Source organism: Danio rerio, chromosome 6 (genome assembly GCF_049306965.1).
Source record: "Danio rerio strain Tuebingen ecotype United States chromosome 6, GRCz12tu, whole genome shotgun sequence".
NCBI lineage: Eukaryota > Metazoa > Chordata > Actinopteri > Cypriniformes > Danionidae > Danio > Danio rerio.
In genome coordinates, this window is record NC_133181.1 from 58,023,089 (window position 1) to 58,050,950 (window position 27,862).

General features: G+C 35.5%; 1 protein-coding gene across 4 annotated transcripts; it reads right to left on the reverse strand.

The window, feature by feature from the left end:
- Nucleotides 1-537: 537 nt before the first annotated feature.
- On the reverse strand, nt 538-27,694 carry pcif1 (phosphorylated CTD interacting factor 1). 4 transcript variants are annotated; one of them, XR_012407357.1, is made up of 17 exons: nt 27,488-27,559; nt 22,491-22,633; nt 22,289-22,413; nt 21,168-21,305; nt 20,647-20,789; nt 17,175-17,329; nt 16,297-16,444; nt 16,115-16,198; nt 14,501-14,600; nt 14,207-14,369; nt 12,051-12,226; nt 11,636-11,722; nt 10,250-10,434; nt 8,345-8,439; nt 4,391-4,566; nt 3,755-4,053; nt 538-1,761 (listed from the first exon to the last, which is right to left on the reverse strand). XR_012407357.1 is itself a non-coding variant. In NM_001423772.1 (17 exon segments), coding segments are annotated over 16 exon segments (2,166 nt in total). In that variant the 5' UTR covers nt 22,615-22,633; nt 27,488-27,694; the 3' UTR covers nt 3,508-3,785.
- Between the last annotated feature and the right edge of the window lie 168 nt (nt 27,695-27,862).

Below are 27,862 nucleotides of genomic sequence, written 5' to 3' on the forward strand. Positions count from 1 at the left end.
TCACTGAATCTTTGTCTTTATCAGAATAAGATCACAGGAGGGAGGGAGAGACATTCATGGCATTTTAGAGGACACAAACGCAATATAAATCAATCAACATGACTGATAAATGCAAATCGGTTAAAAGCCTAGTGTGGCAAAGCTTACAACTAATTCAACAATACAGATCTGTACAATTTATCATAGTTTTGTAATGAAAAATATCATGCAAAATAAAAAACCCCAAACAGTTTCGTAAGAAAACAAGGAACAAACAAAAACGAAACGAGAGAGAATTATAAAAATAAAGTTATGGATAAATGGATGTTTTTGCTGGTTACACTTTATGCATGTCTAATGCAATCGTACACGATTCTACTTAAAGATACAAGATAAATTCCTCCTCTTTTTAATAACACTTTGGTTTAGTTTAAAACAACTATTTTCATAAATCCTATCATTTTAAACAGTTATTCAGAACCCAAGAGTTAAATTAAAAAATAAAACGCTGAAAAAGACATCTTTTGTTTTAGGTTTTTCTTCTTCTTTAGAATAAACTCGCGACAGCCGTGTAGGAAAACAACAAACTTCATATCCATGTTCTGTACAACATCTACAGTTTTGCTGGTGATCCACTCTGGGATTAGGAAATCCAACAAGTGCCCAATGCTCAAACCAAGAGTTGGATTTTTTTTTTAAATGGCAAACTGGGTTACATAACCACTGGAATGCTTTTAAACTCAATATAAAAGCCATTTCCTATGTTTGGCTGCCTAGTCCAGTGGATAAAAATCAACAAAGCAAACCTATGATTACATACAGATGGAAGTAATTGGGTTTAATGACAGTATATGAATTTCTACATGCATATAAGCATGGCAAAAACAAACAAACTAAAGAACGAAAACAATTGTAGTGTTAATAATTGCAACAATTAAAGTCCAAATTCGATCTATTTTCCTTTTTTAAAATGTACATTCAAAACGCTGCCCAGTGACATTATTTAAACTCAATATTATGTAAACAAATTTCAATGATTACGATAAAAAAAGTCATCTTTTAAAGCACTTTTCACATACACGAAACGGTGAAATCAAGGCAATAGATTCTAATAAAACGGACGCCAATGTGGTTTCTAAAGCCACTCATTTGCTTCAAAATGTTTTCGTTCTCAATTGTAAAACACTTGAAACAAGGAGGTAGACTCACTGGAGAAAACAAAAACGAGCGGCGTTCGGCATATTTAGGAGATCGGTCCATAAAACATCACAACTAATGCTTTCATATCATAACTAATAAGAAATTGACGTTCATTTTTTCCACTTCTGCTAGATATCAATGCTACAGTTGATGTGACCCAGAATGCCACATTAGGACTAAAGGTTCACACAGGCTTGTACTGTACAGAAAAGAAGATGCAAAATCCTTAACATTTTTTTTTCTTAGATCTGCTATTGTCTTCTGTACAATATTTTAGGAAACAAAAGGACTGGGTTTCATTGCAGACGGATGACCGGGTGTAAAATAGATTATAAATATGTATTCTTCTGCTTGTTTACTGACCTTTTTGTTGGTACATATAGTATATATTTTGTCATGAAGAAATCAAACGTGACCTCAGAAAAAAAAAAAAAAAACACGAAATAACTAATGCTTCGAGAAGCGCTAATGCATGTCATGATGAAGGCTGTTAAACATAGCTGCCTGATCGCTGATCATCTTCTGACATCTAAAAGAAGAATATACAAGCATCCGTGCATCAACTCTGACAGCGTCATTGTCCTGCCAGTGAGAAAAGCACAAAGTTAAAGAGCGAACGACACTGAAGCTTGTCATGTTTCGAATCAACCGAAATGATTATGCAAATTTAGGAAAATAATATTTTGTTGTTGATTTGCATTTGGGCAATGCAAAATAAAATCCATTACTGTTTAATTAAAACTACCTTCATTGCATTGTGTTCTTTAAAGGGGAAATGAAGCACTAAGTCATGTTTACCTTATTTTGTACATTGGATTCCACTTTAATAAAAATATATTAAACTCGATAAATGTGACCATTTAGCAGAAAAAGGCATGTTTTACTACAGATTGTAGACCTAGGGAGCCACCATCTTTGAATGTTGCTGTGTCTGACGTCACGGGGTTGGTTCCTTTCCATATGAAGGATTAAAAACCTGCAATAAGAAACACAGCGCAGATCTGGTTTGAACAGGAAAAGAGGTGAGAGGCTGTAGTAGTGAAAAGTGAAAGTACCTGCCCCCATTTTGTCAGTAGCGGACCTTGTTGAAACCATGGTTGAAACCCATACAGACAGTCAGCGTGAATCATTACTGACGTGATGGGGGCGGGTACCATCACTTTTCATTACTGCAGCCCCTCACCTCTTTTCGTGTTCAAACCAAACCAAGATGGGCACAGTGTTTCTTATGGCAGGTTTTTATCTTTCATACATGTTGAGAGATCGAGTTGATCGACTTGAAGAGGGAATATGTCTTGACTTAATGTCTTGACTTAGTAAAGCGTGAAGTCATGTAACATTTTAATCATTGCATTATCTGAATGTAAATCCCCTCATCAGGCAGAGCTGGAGCAGCGTTAGAGAGTGGACCACAGCGCATCAAACGAAACGTATTAACAAAAGAAAAATACACAACTTAAGACACTCAAATGCTTGTATTTGCATCAGCTCTGGTATGTATGTCCACAACTTCACGCATTGGGTTATAATAGGCTGTCCGTTTTTTTTGTTCAGTCCGTTACTACCATGGTTGAAACCAAGACAGGCAGTCAGGCAGCGTAATACAGAGAGTGAATCAAAGCGCATCATATGATCAGTAATTAAAAGGGGAAAATAGAATAAATTACTATACTTTTATATTAGACACACATGTGATGCTGGTATTTGCACCAGCTGCACGTCCACAACTTCCCACATTGGGTTAAATTGGGCTGTTCAGTCTTCGTCTATTGTATCTGTTCAGCTGAGGGAACTGAACCAACCCCGTGACGTCAGACACAGCGACATTCCAAGATGGCGGCGCCCTAGGTCTAAAATCTATAGTAAAACATGCCGTTTTCTTCTGAATGGTTACGTTAATCGAGTTTGTTTATTATATTTTCATTAAAGCGGAATCCAATGTAGAAAATAAGGCAAACTTGACTGAGTGCTTCGTTTCTCCTTTAAGCTGATTTTAACAGTAATACAGTAAATTTCTGTATAAGAAAATCTAAATGGTTGACCACCAAGAATGGGAATAACAATAAATAAATGCTAAACTTGCTTAATTATTGAAAACAAAGTGTAATAGCAAAAAAAAATCAGATTTTCTTCAAGCTAAATCTTTTTCTTTTGATATTAATGTGAAACAGGACAAGTTTCAGCGAGAAGCACCCTTAAAAAGGCCAACAAAAAATAGAGAGAATCATATATATATATATATATATATATATATATATATATATATATATATATATATATATATATATATATATATATATATATATATATATATATATATATATATATGACGGATACAAAACTAAAAAGGTGACCAAACCATCAATATACACGAATATAAAACCCAAAAATTATGATACTCAATACAACCTAAGACAAATAATATTAAATAATAGAGGCGGAAGAAAGTAAACAAATATGGGTCTTTCTTTCTATCGTCTTTTTTGCGTGAACATTTACATGCCCGTCAAAACCCAACAGCGCAATAATAAACCTCTCATACAATCATATAGACTCTTCTGATCAACATACATACATACAGGTGTCCACACGGCCAGCGCTGCGGTCTAAGTGTTTGTTGTGTCCTGTGCAGTCTTGTCCACAGGACTGCTGTTGTCTTGACTAGGAGCTGTGCGCTCCGGGGCTGGTTTGGAGTCTTTTTCTCCTGTATTAGTGGAAGATGGACCGGGTGAGGGCAGCGAACGCCCGGACACTTTGTATGCTGCCAGGAGCTCCTGGATTCTCTCCGTTGTGGGCTCCCATTTGGCAAAGCCAGCATTGTTTTGGAGGAAAATGACAGCCGTCCCGTGGATGGCCTTGTAGTAAATCTCTTCTCTAGTGTGGACAAAAAGATCAGAATCAGAAAGAGCTTTATTTACAGGTATACAGAGGAATACAGAAAGACAGTGACTATACTAAGCCACAGATGATAAAATAATTAAAAAATAATATACAATTTTGACAAATGTACAGTTAAAGTCAGAATGACTCACGCTCTTATGATTTTCCCCCCCAAATGACAGAGCAAGGAATTTTTTCACAGTATTTCCTACAATATTTTTTCCTCTGCATTAAGTCTTGTTTGTTTTATTTCAGCTAGCTTCCAACCATTTCGTGCCGCAAACAAGGAACTAAAACTCTAAAAACGAGGAAACAGCAGCAAATGTCTGACCTTTTGCAGATATGCTGAGAGCCGCTGCGGTACTCGTGCTCGAAGGCGGGAACTGTCATCTGGTGCCTGCGGAAGCGACTGGCCTCCATCCGCGTCAGAGCAGGAGTCGGCGGGTCACGCCACTCCGGCACAAAGATGATGAAGGACAGAGGCTCACTGGAGCGGCCCAGGAGATCCTGATGGAGAAACAAAGTCAGTGATTACAGTTAATCGCATCCAAAATAAAAGTTTGTTTTGACAAAATATTTGCGTGTGTGTTTTATATACAGTTGTAGTCAAACATTTATGACTGTGAATTTTTCAGATATTTCTTAAGTGATATTTAATGGAGCAAGGAATTTTTCACTGAATTATTTTTCCTTTTTGGAGAAAGTCTTATTTGTTTTACTTCGGCTAAAATAAAAGCAAGTTTAATATTATTAGCTCCCTTAAGCAATTTTTTTTTTCCAAATAGCCACAGAACAAAACATTCTTATACAATGAATTGCCGAATTACCCTAACTTGCCTAATTAACCTAGTTAAGCTTTTAAATGTCACTTTAAGCTGTATATTATTATCAAATATCTAGTAAAATAGTATGAATAACTCCAGCACAACGATAATATAATAAAAATATTATAATATAATAACAATAATAATGTATTATTACAACGCATATATAAAAAGTGTGTGGGGGGGGGGGTACACGTCATGTTTTTTTCTGGGAATAATGGTTCTACAGGAGCTGTTGACATGGAACTGAACCAGATTTTGGTAAAAATCCAAACAATACAAACAAAATAGAAAATAAAAAATCTGAGTAATGAGTTGTTTGCAATAACAAGGGAATGACAAAAGGAGAAAGCAGTGAACTATTGAAACTTATTCAATACTTTATATAAACGGCTTTTTTGGTGATGGCAGCTTTAAGATGCCTCTCATATGTAGAATGAATGAATTGTTCAGGTGTGGGTTTTTACAGACTTCAACAGTGTCAAAATCTTGCTAGTTCAGTGAGTCTCTTCTATCGAATCTGAGCTTTATTTTGTATTTTCTATTGGATTTAAATCAGGTGATTGGCTGGGCCATTCTACAGCTTGATTTTCTTTCTCTGAAAGCATCGGAGAGTCTCCTTGGCTGTGTTTTGGATCATTGTCTTGCTGAAATGTCCACCCTGGTTTCATCTTCATCCTCCTGCTAGTGTAGATTTTGGACTGAAGCAGCTGATTTTCATTTACACTGAGGAAGGGCAGAGGGTTGCTGAAGAGCTACTGAGGGATTGCAGCTGCTTTCTGGGCTTTCACTGCCGAACTACACTTCCCTTTCTTCATGTGTTTAATACTTTTTCCCTGTGTCATTTCAGTTTATTACACTACTTCATTTGTAAACTAATTAGTTTTGTTTTGTTTGCACATATCGATTTCTTTGGTTATCAACATCTGGTGAAAATTTCAAGTCAACGGCACCTTTAGAAATATGTTTTCTGAGAAAAATGGTGACGTGTTCAATGCTTATTTCCCCCAATGTATGCATATATGTATATTAAGGGTGGAGCCGAACCCGAATACGGTATTCGGAAAGGCACGAATAGCGTGTTTTTACGAATACTTGATTCAAACAAATACTTGAAAAATTATTTGTATTCGCGAGCAAGAAAAACACTATATCAAAAAGCAGCGTTTCCTCATGAGACCACAGTGCATGCCCGCGTGAGTGAGTGAGTGAGTGAGTGAGTGAGTGAGTGAGTGAGTGACGTGAGTGAGTGAGAGAGAGAGAGAGAGAGAGAGAGAGAGAGAGAGAGAGAGAGAGAGAGAGAGAGAGAGAGAGAGAGAGAGAGAGAGAGAGAGAGAGAGAGAGAGAGAGAGAGAGAGAGAGAGAGAGAGAGAGAGAGAGAGAGAGAGAGAGAGAGAGAGAGAGAGAGAGGGAGAGAGAGAGAGAGAGAGAGAGAGAGAGAGACACGCTCAGTGCAAAACGCGCCAAAGCCCGAAACTGAAAGCGAGACGTGACTTTTAAGGGACTGTTTCATATGGATTTATTAATCATACTTACTGTTCAGTGATCGCAAACTGCCGTAGTTTATTAAAGACGCAAACCCCTCACTGCACGTCAGCTGCGCGCCTTCAGCAGACCTCCTCATTCCTGCAGCACGAGAGCTTTATGATTGTTTATGCGCGCCAAAAGTGGCGGATCTGTCCGGTAAAATATCTGACTGCGTGTCACCGCATCCTAAGGACTGTTTTGGTGAAATATTTGACTGCATGTCACTGCATAACAACCACTGAAACGATATAACTAGAGAAATCTCCACTGTGCCACTGTGCGTATGGCAAGCCGTTTTAGCATTTAAACCTTGTTCAGACTATCCATAAATATATTTAGAGATATCTCTAATTATATTTTGACTTGTCATAATTATAATTCAGATTGGAAATATCTGCAAATATATTATGACTGACTAGTCATATTCCTCCATTGACTTCCATTGAAAAAATATTTGCAGATATCTCTAAATAAATAAACAAACAAACAAACTTTGGTGTCTTTTTGTGGCTGGCAGATGATAATATCAGGCCTGTATCTTTTAGTATTATATAGAATACTTTTGTTCTGCCAGATCTCCCAGGCAGGGTTTTATTTAGATTTATTTAGTTAATTTTAGTTTTTGGAAATTCTGTCCATTGGAAAAAAGTTCTTTCAGAAGAAGAACAGTTTTTTGAAGTATTATTTGTTTTTATTCTGTCTATTCAGTGTCCTTCAACAAGAACGGTGGTGGTGGGGTTCATAATATTCACAATGGTGTTTTATTAGTTGTTGGTTTAACCATGGATGAGATAATGGCTTCTATGTTATTTTCTTTTCAATGACATTTCTTATCACATGTTCAAAAACAACAGCCAATATTGCATATCTATAATTTATATAATGGGTATAATTAAACAATACTTTCACTATAACGTAAATTAAAAGTGTAATAGAAAAAATATATATTTTTGCGCCATTTTGAATTTTACTCGAATACAAATACAAATACTTTCCCCCTCTCAACAAATACAAATACAAATACCGGCTGCTCCGCACATCCCTAATGTATATACAGTTGAAGTCAGTATTATTAGCCCCCCTTTGATTTTTTTATTTCTCGTTTTTTTTATATTTCTTATTTCCCAAATGCTGTTTAACAGAGCAAGGAAATTTTCACAGTCTGATGATATTTTTTCTTCTAAATAAAGTATTGTATATTGCATTTTTTCAGCTAGGATAAAAGCAGTTTTTAATTTTTTAACAACCATTTTAAGGTAAATATTATTAGCCCCTTTAAGCTATATTTGTTTTCGATAGTCTACAGAACAAACCATCGTTATACAATAACCTTGCCTAATCACCAGGGCCAGACGGAATCTGCGGACGTTTTTTGCTATTTCTGCTGAGGATTTTGGTAAACATCTGCGGATTTCTGCTGAATTATTTTATCCTAAATTATTAGTATCCAGCGGAGTATCATAACTAAAACCTTAATATATGAAATAAAAAAGTAAATAAATTACTGAATGAAAACTGAATAAATTCTGATTTACACATTTACTCAAGTAAATAAACAGAATTAATGATGGCTTAAAAATCTGGCGCATGGCTGATTCCGTGTGGGCCTATTATTAATATAAACTATTATTTATATATATATATATATATATTATTAATATATTATTTATATAAACTATTATGATTTGAAATGTGCTGAAAAAAAAAATCTGCTCTCTGTTAAACAAAATTGGGGGTGGGGGGGGGGGGGGTTATTTAGGGGGCTAATAATTCTAACACCAACTGTATAACTGTTATTGTTCCACTTATTTAAATGTATTTCTGTAACCTTCTGTTGACATGCATGTATGCACCCTGAGTTCCTGTTAACCATAAATATCTCCCTTGCATGTTTGAGCTCACTTCGGTTTGATCAAAATGAAGAGTTACAACACTCAAAGTGTGTCACCATGGCATCCATGAGCTCCTCACAGAAAGGAGGGTTCGCCTCGAAAGAGCCACTGGCTGGAGAGAAAAGCTGAGAAATGGCCTGTGAGGACAGGAAATGAGGAAGTGATGGCAATATGTAGCGTTAATCTCAATCAGCTCCCTAGCTATCGAGATAGTAAATCAATAGTTCTTGTGCATGAATTCTGCCCACTGATTAGCTCGGTTCAGCACATTGGGGGCACTGAGTGTGACATGAGAACGTCCAAACATCCAAACCGGAATTTACAAACAGAACATATTTCATATGTTAATTTTTACGATGTTATTAAAAGTACACTGTAGCTAAGTAATTATAGCTAAATAACATTAACCATTAAACCATTGTAATGTTTGCTCGATTGTTTTTTAGCCTGTCTAGCTTATCTTCGTTTATAATTACCAATAAATAATAATTTTTTTTTTGAAAAACGTCTCTTCGTTTGTAGTTATGTTTGATAATTTGGTTGCTGTGATGTAAGGGTACATACAGAACTTCTTAAGTTGAATTTAATGTCGGCGCCAATAGCCTAGTGGTTAGTACGTCGACACATAGCACCAAGGTGCTCTTGGCGACCTGAGTTTGATTCCCGGCTCAAGGTCCTTTGCCGATCCTTCCCATATCTCTGCTCCCCACATTTCCTGTCTGTACTTCAGCCAGAGGTCTTTTTTTTTTTTTTTCCCCATGTTTTCAATTAATTAATGAACGAAAGCAGCTCGTGTTTCTGGTTGGCAGCAAGCCAGCCGGGTACCCGGTTTATTTCAGCACCATTAGAACAATACCTCACATGAGGGCGCAGGTCCTACTCTCAACATATACATAAATCCATGCAAATTTAGAATAAAGATCTGCACTAAACACAAATCGAAAATTTATCTAAAAATATTGGACTTGAAAATATAATACCCCGTCAGACGACGTTTATTACTTTTTAATGCCTTAATTTTGGCACATTTAATTATTACCTTTTACAACCCCGCGGACACCCTGGATGTTTCGCTCTACCTAACTGTTACGTTTTTGGTTAAGATTAGGCCCACACGGAACCTGCGCACGCAGAATTACGCAGATTTCGGCAGATTTTTAGCCCATCATTAGTTCTGTTTATTTACTTGAGTAAATCTATATTTACTCCGTTTTTAAAATAATTACAGTAATATTATTGAGTAATATGAAAATGTTCATATAATTTATGTACAATACAGTTTGTACAGTAATATTTTCTGTCTTTTAGTAGATATTTTATATGAGACTTGCTTTGTTTAGAAGTGGATCTAACTGGATTTGCATTTTAAACAAGTTAAAAAGACATTATTGTTTATTTGACATATTAAGGTTTTAGTTGTGATACTTCCTAAATAATTGTGCAAAAATCTGCAGATTTTTACCAAAATTTTCTGCAGAAATAGCAAAAAAACGTCTGCAGATTCTGTCTGGCCCTATTTATGATTTAAGTGGTTAGTTAGTGTTTAACATATGGAGAAAAAAACGGTTTATTTTGTGTTATGTGAAAAGTCACCTCTAAAGTTGTTGTTGTGAAAGGCCATGGTGGTCTAGTAATAAAGGAGATGTGTTAGAAACTGCTTATATTGTAACAAACTTTTATTAAGGGTGCATAGTCTGCATTGATGATGTTTTAGTGCCCTAATGAATGCACTGACTACTGAACAAGGGAGCTGATTGAGACACGTTCATAGTTATACAATCACTATAAAAAATGTCACCGTCATTTTAAAGGGACAGTTCACAAAAAATAAATCAACAATGATGTCATCATTTACTCTCCCTGCACTTGTCACAAACCTGTTCGAATTTCTTTCTTCTGTTGAACAAAAAAGAAGATAATTTGAAAAATGTTGGAACGTTTACATACCCTCGAGAGCCAAAGAAGCCATCAATGTCTGGAAAAGCCGAGCAGAACTGCTTAAAATAGCAGTTTAGAGGAGAAGCGAAACACTCGAACGTCACTCCGAACTGTTTATTGAGCGCCTCAAAGACGGGAACAGGAAGAGACCCCTGTAGACCAGACCCCTCGTTCACACCAGAGCCAAACATTACCTGCGATTCACAATAAGACACAAGTTAACACTGCCCATGGTCTCCTGATGGCCATGAATGCTGGTAAACAGTGCTGGGTAAGTTACTTTCAAAACATTCTGGTTTCAAGGCCTTTTTAAAGCGCTATTATATTTAATTCATACCCCAGAATATGTAGCTCCATGAAAGTCCATACTGTACTTTACATTTCACATACATTTAATCGTTTTAAAAAGTCATACTCAGTGGACTTTTCTGAAATATTGGTAAAATGTGCATTGTTTGTGGAGCGACAAGGTGGCTCAGTGGTTAGCACTATGACCTCACAGCAAGAAGGTTGCTGGTTGCAGCCCAGTCCCAGCTGAGCCAGTTGGCATTTCTATTTACACAGAAGTGCTGAATATATGAACAGTATGCAAGTATAAGCTACATATTTTTTAATTACCTCAAAATTAATTAATCCACTGCGTAAAACGTGCGGGATAAGTTAGCAGTTCATTCCGCTGTGGCGACCGCTGATAAATAAAGGGACTAAGCCCAAGGAAAATTAACTAATAATGTTGCATTCAAAATTATTTTACAATTACTTTGTCTGAAAAGTAAATAACTTTTTCAATAATTTAACTTCTTGACTCAATACTCAACGGACACTAGAAAAACAGGACATCCTAGTTTTATCTAATATTTTTTATTTAATAGAACTTTAAAAATGTTAAACATCACATGTATGATAAAAAATTCATATTGTCAACATGTTTTGTACATGTCGTATATTGGCAAATCTTTTACTCATTGTATTGTTTCTTTAGCATGTGCTATTGTTTGACAAAAGCAGTATATTAAGCAAAATTTCAGAATTACTATCTATCTATCTATCTATCCATCCATAATCCCCCCCCCCCCATAATAAGTCTACTTCTCTTACTTTATACTACATATTTTTACCCACTAACTTCACTTTTTCTTAACCATATTCAAGCATCTTGATAAATGTAACCTTCTTTAGGTGAAAATGTCATCATTCTGTAAAATGCATTTATATAACAAATATACAGTTCCTCTGCTTTTCTGAATTGATTTACACAGAAGTGCTGAACATATGAACAGAACTTAACAATGTTAAGTAATCCCTTACTTTAAGCAGAAAAATAATTCAATTACACTACATTTAAAGTACAGTAAATTAATAACACCAAAGACTGTTAGTAAATTAGCATCCTACCTGGTATCTTTTGATAAGGCACCACACGCGTGAAAGGAACTTTTCAAACCTTGGGTCGTCAATACAGCTGTATCGATAGAGAAGTTCCTGAGAAAGAGATGAAACTAATTACAAAGTAACCCAAGGCAGTGTATATTTCTGCTCCTAAAGTCTCAAGTTTCTTTCCTCTGTTGAACACATAAGAAGGTATTTGGAAGCTAAAAAACTGTAACCACTGACTTCCATACTACTTGTTTTTCCTACTATGGAAGTCAATGGTTTCCAACATTCTTCGAAATATCTTCTTTTGTGTTCATCAAAAAATAGAAAGGTTTGGAAACACTTGAGGAGGATTAACTGCTGAGTAAATTATAATTTTGGTTGAACAACATTACTGTCAATTCATTAGAACAAGTTACTGTCAGCGTGTACGCACCAGTTTGTTGAAATGACCGCGGCTGACCTTCACCATTTCTCCTTTAAACCGAAGACAAGCGATGTCGTTCTCAAAGTGCAGCTCAACACGAGTTTGAGGAGGAGCTGGGATGGACAGTCTCACAGGATAACAATAAACCAAGCGGTCCTGGACCTCCGCTGACTCTGTGCCGTCCACTTTGAAGAGGAAGAAGAATTCAGAGTGTATTACATGGCACATACTGTACAGTTAAAGACCACATAACAAGCCCCTCTCTGAAATGTGTAATTTTTAAAATAAATTTCATATTATATCAACAATAATAAAACAATATGAAAAATAATAATAATAATAATTATTATAATATACATTGCTGCTAAAAACTGCTAAGATCAATATTATTAGCCTTATATTATAGCCACTATTGTCCAATGACTTGCCATTGACTTAACTTGCTGGTGTAAGTCAAGCATCATGGGTTTATAGGAAAACTAAGGAAGCTTTAACATCTAGACGTTTGTTTCAGAACCTGGCACATTTGTCTCCTTAGCTCGATTCATTTGGGCATATGTGAACATCGCAATCTCAGCTTGGATGAAACAAACTCTGTGGTTTGGTTGTAATGCTGCGTTCACACCAGTCGCCGAACGCGCATCAAGCACGAGTGATTTACATGTTAAGTCAATGCAAACGCGCGAATAGACATCCTGTGGTGCAATCTGCGCGAATGACGCGGCACGAATTGAGCCATTTGAGTGAATTGCTTGAGTTTGAAAGTCTTCATCAAGTCTTCATGTCACTTCAGCAGACATTTCGCCACATTAATCAATCAGGAGCTTGCTCTTATGAGGGCGTGATTGTGACGTACAAAAAGGTAATCAAACTGGGCTTGGCTCAGTCAGAAGCACAGCTGAAAGCCTCCGTCAGCCAGGTTAAGTTTCTGGAGGAGTTTGAGCTCACAGAGCTGGATGCACCTCTGAAATGATCTACTGGATTTAGACACAGCCCTAAACATATCAACGCTGTTTTTCAGCCTTCATAAAAGCACATAAACAGATATTTTCTCAATAAAATCCATGTTAGCCATTTAGTTATGAAGCCAGAGTCACCAGGCAGACAGACGCCCTGTCCATCACGCGAATCCGCGTCTGTTCTTAAGTGAATTTGACGCATGAATGAAGCGGATTTGACGCGCGATTGAAGCGGGGTTTGACACTTGATAGAAGCGAGTAAACTCAAATGTTCACGCGGCTATTTACTTGCGAATAGCGCGATTTATCCACGCTTTCCACGTCTGGTGTGAACGCAGCATAAGTGAGAAAGCAATACAATCCAACAAACCAGTCTATATCACAGTGTTTTATTAAAGTGCATTTCCTGTCGAACATGAAAGTCTAACTGTACTACTAAAAAAAATAATGCCAAAATAATACCAATAACTTTTTGGTTAATGCGACTTCTGATACAGAATAGATATATATTATAACCCTTAACAAATGAAATGAATCTCTGTATAAGAAAGTCTTACCTCTGATTTATATTTGGTGATGACTATGTCTGTGGATGTCACTATTCGAAATTAAAGTGGTCCTTTTCACTTATAATACGTTTCTCTTCATCATAAATTCAAATAATAATGTACGGCAGCTGAGAGAAATCCCAGAAAATACACCAAACTCTGACCAATGTGATGAGAGTTTACTTGCATGTGACTTGTTTTAATAATTTTGGCCGGTTTAGAAACTTTGCCATGTGAAATTGAACCGCACCAAGCACAAAAAAGCAACACTGTAACATTTTAAATCCCCGTTTCGGAACAAAACAATCAATCTACAGGTGTAAAAGATGCTTTTTTAAATTATTTAAAACCCAGAACACAATACTTCAGTAAATTTAAGAAACTTTATTTTATTTTTAAGTTTACAATTTGTTTAGGCTTTAAGACATAAGTTTCACACTCAATTCCTGGAGGGCCACAGCTCTGCACAGTTTTGCTCCAACAATAATCTAACATAGCTGATCCAATAGAGGTGTTTAAGAGTAGTCTCTGATTCGAGGTGTGTCTGATTAGTGTTGGAGTAAAACTGTGCAGAGCTGCGGCCCTCCAGGAATTGAGTTTGAGACCTATGAAAACACAAATTCTAAATAATTATCCTTCCCATTTATATTCCTCCTACCAGAAATGTTGCACTCTTTCAGTAGAGTGAGGTGAGCTTGTCGAATCCTGCGCACATATTCTGCAGAAATGTGATAGATTTTTGAACAGATGCCTTCGACAGAGTCCTTTGCCACCGATGCCACATGAGGGCCGCACTGCTTCCGTAAATGCTCAAGTCGATCCTGAGGAAAAAAAAATCACACGTGTTAATCTTCTAATGCGTTCCATGTAGGCAGTTCAGCCTAAAACTGAAAGTGTACCATGTCGTTTTTAAAATGTAGTCTGGCATGTAGTTAAAAGACTGAGAGTGTACCATGTAGTCCTCCTTGCTGGCAGAATGGTCTCGTCTCAGCCAGTTCATCGTGTCCTCTACGTTCCACTTCACCACCTTTCGACTCTCCGGAGTTGCATTTCTGTGTGAACGTGAAATAGACTTTCAAACGCAATGCTCATGTTCAACCCAAAACCACAGTAAGCGTTAGGCATGGGCCAGAATAAGATACAGTATGAAAACCTTGGACAGAAATATCACGGTTTCACAGTATTGATATTACTGCTGTAAAATATCTTCTTTATTAATATCTGGGTAATCTACAACAGCTTTTTCCCCTTTAGACCACAATATATTTTATTTTAAGAAACATTTTAAATATTTTGGAACTGTAAACAGGCTAAATAATTCAACTAAATCCTTGAAACTAATGAAGATAGCACAGAGCACGACAATAAGGACTGCCTGATGGCCTGGGGCCAGTGTGCGAGACTCTTGGGACCAGAGATAGGATCGTTACTGACCTGATTGGGCCAGTGCTGCCTTGTCACTAAAGTTTAATTAGGCTACGATTTTTAATCCATAACGTGTAAATACAGGGTGCTTTCACACATAGATGTTTGTTTGGGAACCTGTATGGTTTGCCCAGTTAGCACAGTTGGTTTGGCATATGTGAATCCCGCAATCGCAATTAGATCCACGACAAAACACTCGGTCTGAGATTGCCTGAATGAAGTGGTCTCGGCTAGATTGAAGCAGATCTAAAGTGGATCGATTGTAGTGAGAAAGCAAAACGATCCAACGAACTAACAAACCAGGCTATATCACAGTGTATTAAGGATATGTAATAGTCATATACGGCTATATGAAGAGAGAAATAAGAGTAGGGCGGGACGTCATTCCTACCGGTAAATGTGCATTTCATGCTGAATACAAAAGTGAAAACATGCTGAAACATTACAGAGTGCGGTTTATCCGTTAGGAAAATTGACTGAAGATACCATCTGCTAATTTTTCCCTTTTTTATCTTATACTATGTTGTATTAGTCATATTGTTACACAACACCTCGACAGAAATATCAACATTGATCTGCTTGATGATCTGACTACAGTCTCGCTTCATCTGTTATTTCTCAACATAATTTAAGCCTATAATGCATAATTCTAGCCAACGTTTGCACATGTTCGCTTATAATATATAAATACACACACAAATTTAGATACATCAAAATTGTAATTTTTTAAATGTCAGTTGTATTTAAAAAAGTTATGCTGAATAAAGTGTATATATACAGTTATGTTTGGCTTTTGACACATTATTTAAAATATGTGACTAAGAAATAGCTATTAACTTTATTTTTCGTGGGGCCAGTGAAAACTTGGGCAAGGCAAGTAAAAATCTGAACCACTGGCCCGATCGGTCAAAAAAAAAAAAAGGGACAGATTTCTTGCCCTAAAAGACTATAATTTAATATATTGTTGCTCTAAAAAACTAAATAAAATTGTTGTAAAAAACTACTAAAAATGTACATATACCGCAGGAACAGTACAACAGAAAATTTTTGCAGTTTTAAAACCTGACTCCAAACCGCAGTAAACCTAGAAACGTCCCATGCCTTATCTTCCCATGCCTAGTAAAGCGATGAGAACATTTACCTGGAGTCGATCATTTTCTTGGCCGCCTCTGCATATTTGAACAGGAGTTTTCTGGCCTCTTCTTTATATTTGATGCGAGAGAGCCTAAAAATCGAAGGGGAAAAATGTAATCAATATTGGAATATTTGATCAAAAACTTGTTTTAATAAAGTAACTGATTTAAACATTTGATGGTAGACTACCTGATGGGGATATCATTCATGATCTCTCTAAACATGGACGGAGAGATGACTGGGTCACATTCACTGGGCAGGAGAGGATCCAGACCTTTATCCACTACTTTCCTCTCCAGAAGCCAGCGGTTGAAGGATTCCCGTGGGGGCTCGATGCCTAAATACAGCCAGACAAATTACAGAATTACTAATAATTAACATGTGTGTGTGTTTATGAATGATGTGCCATATATATATATATATATATATATATATATATATATATATATATATATATATATATATATATATATATATATATATATATATATATATATATATATATATATATGTACCGCTGGATCTCATCTAACTATAGTTATTAAACGTGATATTTAGACATCCCAAGTTTCCCGGAAGTTCCGGGAGTCTCTATGCTTCTGTGGGACTCACATAAAACAGAAACATTAACAGATGTCATGTTATAGTTAAACACTGTTAAGTGATTCACTGAGAAATTCTGCGCTCGCTACCTGTAAAGTTAACTTACATTCTGCTCACTATCCTCGGCCCGACTGTATTTCTGTTTGTACAGTACACCAATTGTAAATTTATCAGTCATAAACAAACAGACCAAGAAAATGTTGTATCTGTGTCTGTTCTAATCGCAGATTTTGGAATTATACCCTCGTAAAATTACAAGTATGTTCCGTTTTCCTTTACGATTTTATAATTACAGATGCGAGAATATTATTTACGCACAAAATATTTATAACAGCGATTTTATTCCATAGTATGGGCCTGAACTTTCACTCTATTACAGGTCAATTTTGCAGTGTCTCCACAAATCACAGCGCTAAAATGAAGCGACAGTGGTAAATCGTGAAAGCAGCATGCGGAGCACATACCCTCCCGCTGAGAGCACAGCTCATGGTAGTGCTGCCGGAGTTTGGTGGTGAGTTGAGCTCTCTGCAACTCGATCTCAGGATGTGGAGGAAGGTGGTCCGCTGGGGCTCGCTCTCGAATCACAGCGTTGGTCTGAATGTCCAGGTCCCAGTACACTCTGAAAGATAAAGGCCAGTTCAGACACGTCATAGCACAGAGTTGTGTCATGGCTACAGAGCTTACAGGTGCCTTATAAAAACTACCTAGTACACCAAGTCATAGTCGAATAACAAGAAATCAGTTAATGGAAATGGGCCACAGACACAAACGTTTCCTCATTCTAATGTAAATCCACACAAGTGTAAAACCCTGGTGATGAATAGGCCTATCACAACACAAAACATCCTTTTGCATGACTAACGGGGCACACCCTCAAGATTTGCATTTGCTTTAGGTCACACTTTTTACATGATCTGGAGCTGCAGTGTCACCAAGATCAGATTGATGTTGCTCTGGGATGATTAATATGCAATTACCAGGCTGCGTTTGATAAGCCACACTGTTTCCTAGTGAGACAACAATGATCATTTTCCTCCCTTAGTTATTTTTAAGTTCATATTACTTACTATATATCTGTAGGACTCTTATTTTGAAGACGGGAGATGCAGATTATTTTCTATATATCTTACTATGCAATGACTCGATAAGCCATCTGTTCACAAGGGCATAGAGTGAGCCTCAGACACAAATGTTTCCTCATTCTTATGTAAATCCACACAAGTGTAAACCCCTGGTGAAAATAGGCCTATCACAACACCAAACAGCCTTTTGCATGACTCAAGGGGCAAACCTTCAAGATTTGCGTGTGCTTTAGGTCACACTTTTCACTGCATCCAGACATGATGAGCTGCTATGTCATCAAGCCTGATGTTGCTCTGGCATGATTAATATGCAAGAACCAGGCTGTGTTTGATAAGCCACAATGTTTTCTAGTGAGACAACAATGATAATTTTCCTCCCTTAGTTATTTTTAACATCATACTAAACTTACTATGCATGTGGGACTGAAAACGGAAGATTCAGATTGTTTTCTATACGTTTCTATGCATTGACTCCATAAGTCATCTGTTCACATGGTCGTCAGACTTGTACATTTACACAAATGAGAGACAATAATTCTTTCTTTCTTTTTTAAACTGACCCAATGGGGCAGGGCTGTCAAACCCAATTCCTGGAGGGCCGCAGTCTCGCACAGTTTAGTTCCAACCCTAATTAAAACACACCTGATCAATCTAATTGAGTCTTTGTTTGAAACCTAGCAGTAAGTGTGTTGAAGCAGGATTTTTGAATTGAGTTTGACATCCCTGCAATAGGTTATATGCAGAACTAGTATTTCTTCCCATACCGATAAACTTCAGGTGAAGGGTTAATGTGACTTTCCAATTTTATACGGTTCCTTTTACAGCATCGATGTTGTAATGTGATTAAAATATAATCAGTTAAATAGATTTCAGCATTCAATTAGTTGTTGAAGCGTAAACCAAGATGAAAAGCCATTTACACGCAAGCCCGTCAGGATCAGCAGGCTAGCACAGAAATGCCATTAGAGAGACTGAAGTAAAATAAATTTAAATATTTTAAAGACATGGAAAATGTAATTTAATGCAGTGCTTCTTGACTCACTTTAAAGTGTATATCATTTACGCAGTGGAAATCGTAATTTTTTAAAGAAAACAGATATTAAACGTGACGATTTCGTAACTGCACACAGTTCATTGGAAGTGTTTGACCCAGGTTACTGACGAATTTAAAGACTTTCTGCACGCTTTGCATAATTTTATTATGTATTTATGGCCACGTGAGCAACTTATGGCTATTACATGGCAAAATGGAACATATAATTAAAAAAAAACAAACATTAAAATTAAAAAAATATATATTACATGATAAAAACAATTTCGTATTACAATAAAAAGTTACTTAGACAAATATATAGGATATAAATAAATAAAATTCACATAAAAATATATTCAAAGTTAAACATGATTTTCAGATTTTTTTAGTTCAATTTTTGATAAATAATTTAAGATTCTTCTTGGTGGTACCTTTTTAAAAATGTGCATCACAGTACTGTCCTGTTTGTCTAATGGTGTTCGAACTTTCACACTTTTTAACAAAATATTTTTCATGGTAAGGGCAGCTAATAGGGCATATGCGGAAGTATGCTAAAGGACTTTTAATTTGACAGTAACCTGGGTAAAATGTTTCCGGTGAACTGTATACCATTGTAAAATCGGTGCGTTTAAGGTCTGTTTTCTTTAAAAAAATCAGCGATCTCCACTGGCTGAGTGATTTCTAATATCAGATTGTACAAGAAGCACTGCATTAAATGACATTTTCCCCACCATGTCTTTAAAATATGAACATTTATTTTACTCCAGCATATATCCTGATTGGCCTGACAAGTCTATTTAACTAATTCTATTTTAATGACATTACAACATCAATGCTGTAAAAGGAACCGTATATAATGGAAAAAATTCACATTAACCGTTCACCGGAAGTTTATCAGTATGGGAAGAAACACTAGAAGAAACATATACCCTATTACACATCTCTGCAAAAAAACAAATCAGACTACTTTGTGAATTTCACGTATTGATTATTTTTAGAAACGTAACTCTTGCAAATAAGAAGGGACCACTGTAATCCAAAAACTATGAAAAAAGCGGGATACACAATACCAAAACTGAACTATTAACGAAACATAGAAACTGCGGCTACTGATAGAATAAAGGATTAACAATATATATATATATATATATATATATATATATATATATATATATATATATTTTTATATATATATATATATATATATATATATATATATATATATATATATATATATATTTATATATATATATATATATATATATATATATAWATATATATATATATATATATATATATATATATATATATATATATATATATATATATATAATAAAGGATTAACAATATATATATATATATATATTTATATATATATATATATATATATATATATATATATATATATATATATATATATATATATATAAATATAAATAAATATATATATATATATATATATATATATATATATATATATATAGCTTGTACCAGTAATTCACTGCTAATGTGTTAGTAATATCCTGACTCACTAATTGAAAACAAAACTGTGAAATTATGTTTATCATTTCTTTTTGCACATTAGTCTTACAAAATAGCATCAACATTGTGTAACTTAAGGATGAAACCATCTTATTTAACTGTAGACAGTGAACTACAACACTGTTTTTCTCAGACACTCTATTATCGAACAGAGTCTGATAGAAATGACAACAACTTTAACATGTCTTTAAAAAAAAGTCTAGAATCAGGAATGCAACCTAATCAAGTGCTACGTGGGATGTAACCCACTGTATAGGAACAAACGGAGTCTATACTCACACAGAGGGCCGGTACGGTGCAGGTGCAGGCGTACTGGCCTGGCCTTGTTTCTCATCTGTGGTGGTGTTAACCCAAGGTTTTACTCCTGGTGTACTGGGAGAAATGGGGACAGTGGGAGTTGTTGGAGTGGCTGGAATCTCAACCTGAAATCAAAACGAATTCAGAAACATTGTTCACTACACTATGTTCTTTTAACCCTTAAATCAACTACCCTTTCGTTATGTTTGGGGTTGTTTTTGCCCCATTCACTTCCATTATAAAGACATTTATTGAAAACAGCCACCAACATAATGAAAGAATTGTAAATTCGCCCAGTTTTTTAATCTTCGAAGCATTTTTCCAAAATACGTGTCAAAATAAGGTTGGTCACCTAAAATCATTCCATTTGCTTAAAACACAGAGAAAGTTGTGGCCAAATTAAGATGTAAGATTGGATGAAAACATCACCAACAGTACAAGGGTTTAATATCAAATAGGCATGGTACTTCATATTTATTTCTGCTATTTTGAAGGACACTGACCTTTGGCCTCTTGAAGCTGTTAGGGCCTGCTTGAGAAGCATCCTCTGATGGATGTCTTTTACGCTGCCCGTTTCCCAGACCTGCATCAGCATTCGCCTCACCAGAGGCTGGAGCTGCATTCAATCCCAGAGGATCTGACTGAAAAAATAAAAAACAAACACAGGAGTGTTGTTACTGTTCATGAAAAACTAGTAAAAACTTATTTTAGTAATAAAAAAAACATGAAATAAAAAAACTATATACATATTTTTTTCCAAATACAACTAATAATTAAGAAACTAAATTAATAAATAATTATGCTAAATAGACAGTTCTGAGTTTCTTTCTTCTGTTCAACACAAAAGAAGATATTCTTATACAAGCGTGCTAGAAAGCTTTAACCATTGACTTCCATAGTATTAGCCAGTGGTTGCAGGTTTTCAGCATTCTTCAAAATATTTTCTTTAGTGTTCAACAGAATAAAAAAAAAAACTCAAAGATTTGGAAACACTTAAGGGTAAGTAAATTTTAATTAGAGTGAACTATCCCTTTAACTGTTTATTTTAATGCCAAGTCAGCATTGAAGGCTTGATGGCAAAACAAAGGGCAGTAAATCAAGTTACATCAATACAAACAACCAGAAAACAAAGCAATTGAAATTAAATAAGATTCTTCAAACTGAAATAAAGAATAAAGATATTTTTTTATAATAAAAATGGTAAAAGCACATAAGTCTGTGATATAATGTGCATGATATTTACAGCTTTGCTTAAAGTCTCTGTGAAGCAAAAGCTGCTGAGACATTTATTTCAGCATGTTGATGTACTTCTGACTGAAACTGAATATTGAGTAGGGGGAGGGGCTTGCTTTTAGTGTATCATTTCTTCATATCAAATTAACAGTAAGAGGGGCGTGGCTAGGAAAATACTAGCTGAAGTGTCAAACTGACATCAGAGGAGGACCGCCACTCCAAAACGTACAAGCAAATGCTCAAAATTAGATTGAAGATTAACAAAACAGAATAATTAATTGTTCACCAAAAGAATAACAATGTGCTCTAGCAAACTCAACATTGTAAGTTCTGATTTCACAGACTTTAATCGCGTTTGCATGATTAAATTATAATTGTCGCCTGTACTTACAATGACATCATGCTGTCCCAGGACAGGCATCTCCCACAGCGACTGGTTAGTGAATCGATTGAAGTAATACGGCCGGTTCTCCCTTTTACTCCAACATTTTGACCATCCAGCCTGGATCAGCTCATCTGGAAGCGAAACTAAAATTCAGACCAGTGCAGACCAAATGACGAAATAAAGATCCCACTGATCATTTTTCACAGACCTGGCAGCTCTTGGATGGGTTTGCTGGTCGAGGGTGAGAACGGAGCCGCCTGTGACGTGGACCCGGTGGGCGACATGACCAATGCCGAGTCTGCCTTAATTGTTGTGTGGTTTTCACTCGTCATAGCTCCTCATTTGTCCTGTCTGAAGCAGAAGTCAAAGTCAGTTTTATTGTCAAATCTGCCACTGTATATAAGTACAGAGAATTGAAATTACAGTACTCCTAAACCAGGGATGGGCAAACTTGATCCTCGAGGGCCGGTGTTCCTGCAGAGTTTTGTTGTAACACTAGTCAAACACACCTGAACAAACCAATCAGTGTCTTCAAGATCACTTGAACTCTAGGGAGGTCTGTTTGAATAGGGTTGGAGCTAAACTATGCAGGACACTGGCCCTCAAGGATCAAGTTTGCCCACACCTGTCTAAGACTCTGGGTGCATACAAATAACAACAAACACTACAAAAGGAATGTAGATGTACAATAAATACAAACAATTTTAGTACAAATTAAGAGAACAAAACGCAAATAAAAAATATACAAAAACACCATATACATATAAGGGCACATGCGTTTCCTTTTCAAATGCCTTCTTGATACTAGGAAAATATGTGATGTTGTTTAATATAGCAATAATATTCTTTGTGATTTAAGATCTCCCTCAAGAAGTTAACCTGGTGAACGAGTGAGCTACTGTGGTACCATGAGAGACCTCGTGACTAGTCTGTGTACACTTAAGTGTAGTTTTTTTTTTTATATGTGTGTGTGTGTGTGTGTGTGTGTGCGTGTTAAAAAAAAAAAAAATTATATATATATATATATATATATATATATATATATATATATATATATATATATATATATATATATATATATATATAAATACATACACATATACACACACACACACACACACACACACACACGAAGTCAGAATTATTAGCCTCTCTGTTTATTTATTTATTTTTTTTATTTCTGTTTAATAGAGTGAAGATTTCTTCAACACATTTCTTAACATAAGTTTTAATAACTCATTTCTAATGATGACAGTAAATAACATGGATCATTTTAAAAAAAAGATCTATCTATGTTTGACTAGATATTTTTCAAGACACTTTTGAACAGCTTAAAGTGACATTTAAAGGCTTAACTAGGCTAATTAGGTTAACTAGGCAGGTTAGGGTGATTAGGCAAGTTATTTTATAATGATGGGTTGTTCTGTACAGTCAAAAAATTGCCTAAAGAGGATAATAATTTTGTCCTTAAAATGGCTTTAAAAAAAAAAAAAAAAATCAAACTGCTTTTATTCTAGCCAAAATAAAACAAATAGACTTACTCTAGAAGAAAAAATATTGTCAGACATACTGTGAAAATGTCTTTGCTCTGTTAAACATCATTTGCTAAATATTTAAAAAAGAAAAAAAACTGAAAGGGGGGCTAATAATTCTGACTTTAACTATCTATAAGCTAGTGTGCCTCAAAGCAGTGACAAAATTTGCGTTTAAGATATAAAAACCTGATATAAACATATAAAGATTGCAGTTTCTCACTTCAGCTTAAATGGATCAACAATTTTTTCACGTCACCTCAGTTTAAAAAAACCACACACACACACACACACACACACACACACACACACACACACACACACACACACACACACACACATTTTTATATATCTATATTTGTTAGCAGAATTTGCTGTTTATTTGTTCTTTTGCTTTTGGTTAGGGTTAATTTTGTTACTTTGCTGGATTATTGTTGGTTTTCACTATCATACACTGTAAATAAACCAACAATTAGCAGTTTACTTTAGTAAGTAGTGCAAGCACAATGCAAATGTGCAATATTCGCATCGCAGAATCAGCAATGTCCAGTTGGGATTATAGTTGACCACGCACTAGAGTTCAGAATATTGTGGACCTATTGCCAAGTTTACTTTTTTACTGTACTGTTAAGCAAATTTAAACCATTCAGGCACAATAAATGATAACTATTGTGGCTAGAATATTATTTGTATAAGTTTATTGTCAAGATTATTCATTGCTGTTTTACATTAAATTATTCAATTTATGTGCACGAGTATTTTTTAGACTTCATAGAAGATCCTAAAGCACTATTTTTTATTTGTATATTTTGCGCAGTTGCATTTACCTATGCTTGTAACTAATTTGTTTACTATATTTTATGCAGGTACACTCCCCTAAATCACGAGTTCTTTCAAAATTCAGTTAATCAAACACCTGTTGAAATTGTATTCATATCGCAATGTACATCACAGAAAAACTAAATATCGCATTGTCAGTTTATTTTTGTATTGTTCAGCCTTTAAAAAACAAGAAATAGATTTCATTTAATCCAATTCCAGCTAAAAACAACTGTCAAGGTGCAAACATTTAAACTTTAAAACACTATTACTGAAAGCAAACTGCAGCAGATATTTTTATTCTTATTGGCTGTTGTGATTTTCCTTTCTTGTCTCGGCTTCTACCATTACTATTTACTTCCAACGCAATGTTTACCTTTGGGACACTCTAGCCAATAGCAGAACAGCACATAATAGGAAGGCTGGGTTATATATATATATATATATATATATATATATATATATATATATATATATATATATATATATATATATATATATATAAAATAAGGTACGACCTCATCCGATTGGTCAAATGTGGTTAAAAATTTAATGCACAAATAAGTTGCATATATTATCGTACAGCTCTAGTTTTGACTAAATGATAGTACAGTTTACCAAGGTTATATTAACTCTAAATGTTGTGTTTATGGTCTGAGAAACTCCATGTATATGCAAACTAGCAGTCAGAGTAAACAGGGCAAAAAAGTCAAATAAAAGTTACTGATATGATTTTAACATATTTGGGTTGCTTGACCCCTCAAAAAAAAAAAAAAAAGAAACAATAATAAAATACAGTACAAGTTGGTTTAATTCAACTTTATTAATCAAGAAGGGATGATTTAGCTCTGGTCACACAAATATTTTACACTGTTAGGTAAGAAAAGAGTTTTTTGAAAGTTCGCCATGAATGGAAGAATATTTTTTAACTGTCCTTTATTACAGCATGACAGAAATATGTATCTTGTGTTCTCGAACTCAAAGGAAATGAATGAAACAATCATAAAAATGAAAGTGAAACTTTGGATCTCATTTTAATACATTTACAAACAGACCCCAAAAGCGTTTGATAAAACAGACATGACTGCACCAAATAGAAACAGTACAAGTCAGATCAAGTTTGATAAATTACAGAAGAATAATTTAGCTGTGGTCACACAAATATTAAGAACCAGAAGAGAAAAAACATGTGAATGGAGAAAATAATCTAGGGTGAGTGATGTATTTTATTCTGCTTAGGTGAAAGTGAAAGGAAAACTTATGATGATAATAATGAAACTTAAACATAGTAATGAAAGTGAAACACATTAGCTGCACATTTACTAACAGAGCACAAAAGTGCTTCATAAAACCTAGAAATAACTAAAAACACAAAAACATCATTCATAAACTGCTTGGCAATCCTACACAACATACGTAAAAGTAAATAAATTGATGTTGCTAGGAACTGGAACAGTAGTATTCATACAGAAACATGAACATGTAGAAATTACACACTTTATACCAGTTTTTCAGGATGTACCAGATTTTCTAGGTATGAGTGAAAGCAAAATTTAAATGTCTGCTTTATTCTTAAGGTCTGATAACCTCTTTAAAATTTCAAATTGAAAAAAATTACAATTATATAATTTCAGAAGAGTTAAGAAATCAATATTGGACAAAATAAGCCAGATTTTCAATGACAACAAATGAAAACAACAGACATTTTCTGAAAAAAAAAACAACTCAATTTTAATATATCAGTGCTAACAAGCTAACATAAAATATTAACATTTTACTCAAACTTGTGCACAAGAACCCAGTATTTACATTTTTGCATATAAAATATGAGCATCTTCTAGGTTTACCATGGTATTAGCCTACCTCAGTAAATGTAAAGGGATTGCATTATGTATTGGTCTGCCCAGAGTTTTCGTCGGTTTAAATAATAATATCAAGTAATTTACCGATGTGTCAGAAAACAAAACAAATTCCCACAAATAATCACTACAAAAGTAATACAGCGCGAACACTTCAGTAGAGATGGCATGGGCTAGCAAAACTGAACGTTACCACATAATCACCATTGATGTTATGTTTACTAAAGCTAGCTATCGAAGCATACATCGTGTATCTGCTCAAGACAAATCTATTTACTGCCTTTATCTTGGTAATAAATCAAACACATATAACAGTTTCCCAATATAAAAAGTACGTTATTATGATGCGAACACTACAGTAGAGATGGCATCACGAAGTAAAACGACTGTACCACATAATCACCATTGATGTTGTGTTTACAAAAGCTAGTTATCGAAGTATACATCATGAATCTGCTCAAGACAAATGTGTTTACTGCGTATATCTCGGTTAATAAGAGCGCAAATGAGCGAAAGAAGGACACGCATGCGCTTCTACGCCGCCCACCCCAGATCGAGCCGCCCGAAAACAAACCCGAAGGAGGAGGAGAAAAACAGCCAACAAAGAGCTACGGCAGCGCACGTCCGATGTGCTGCGAGAGCGGGTAAAATAACACCAAATGGCGGAGCTTCTGGCTTCATTTGGGCACAGAAAGGACCAGGACAGACATGGCCATCACCCTAGTGTGTCAAAGTGCTCATTTATTGAGTTTAAACCCAGTCAATCTTCGACTGTTTCAGCCACAAATTTTAGGCGCGCATTTTTCTTCGTGGAAACGGTCGACAAGATGGCGCGCGCTCTAGTATGGTGTCGCCGCGCTCACTGCGCATTATAATGTCTGTTTATTTCGTGCATTCGGCACGTTTGCAGCAACCGCTGGGACAGTTGTGTGCCCCGTGCATTCCGCCACACGCCTACAGGTCTAGCGCTGCTCTTCAATGGCTGAATCCCTTACCTTGGAGAGGTTTGTTTGGAGTCCTCAATAGGCTTTGCGCTATTCGGTTCGGACCCGCCTCCGCCTCTCCCTCCCCACCGACTCCGCCATCTTGTATCGGGCACTCGGACGCGGTTAATGCGCAGGCGCGGGTTTAGTTGCTATCCGCAGTGGAAGCCGTCAAACCCGCGCCGCCATTTGTAGAGAGGCAGAATTTCAATCTGTAAAATGAAATAACGGAGTTTGTTCATTTATAGGAAAATGTTATTTTGAATGTTCTTGATTTTTCTCCTGAAAATGTTTTTATATATATTTTTAATATGTCAGTATATGTTTTTAACCTCGTGTCTTTTGTTTTTAATATATAGGCCTATTTCTGTTTGGCTGTTGCTGAAT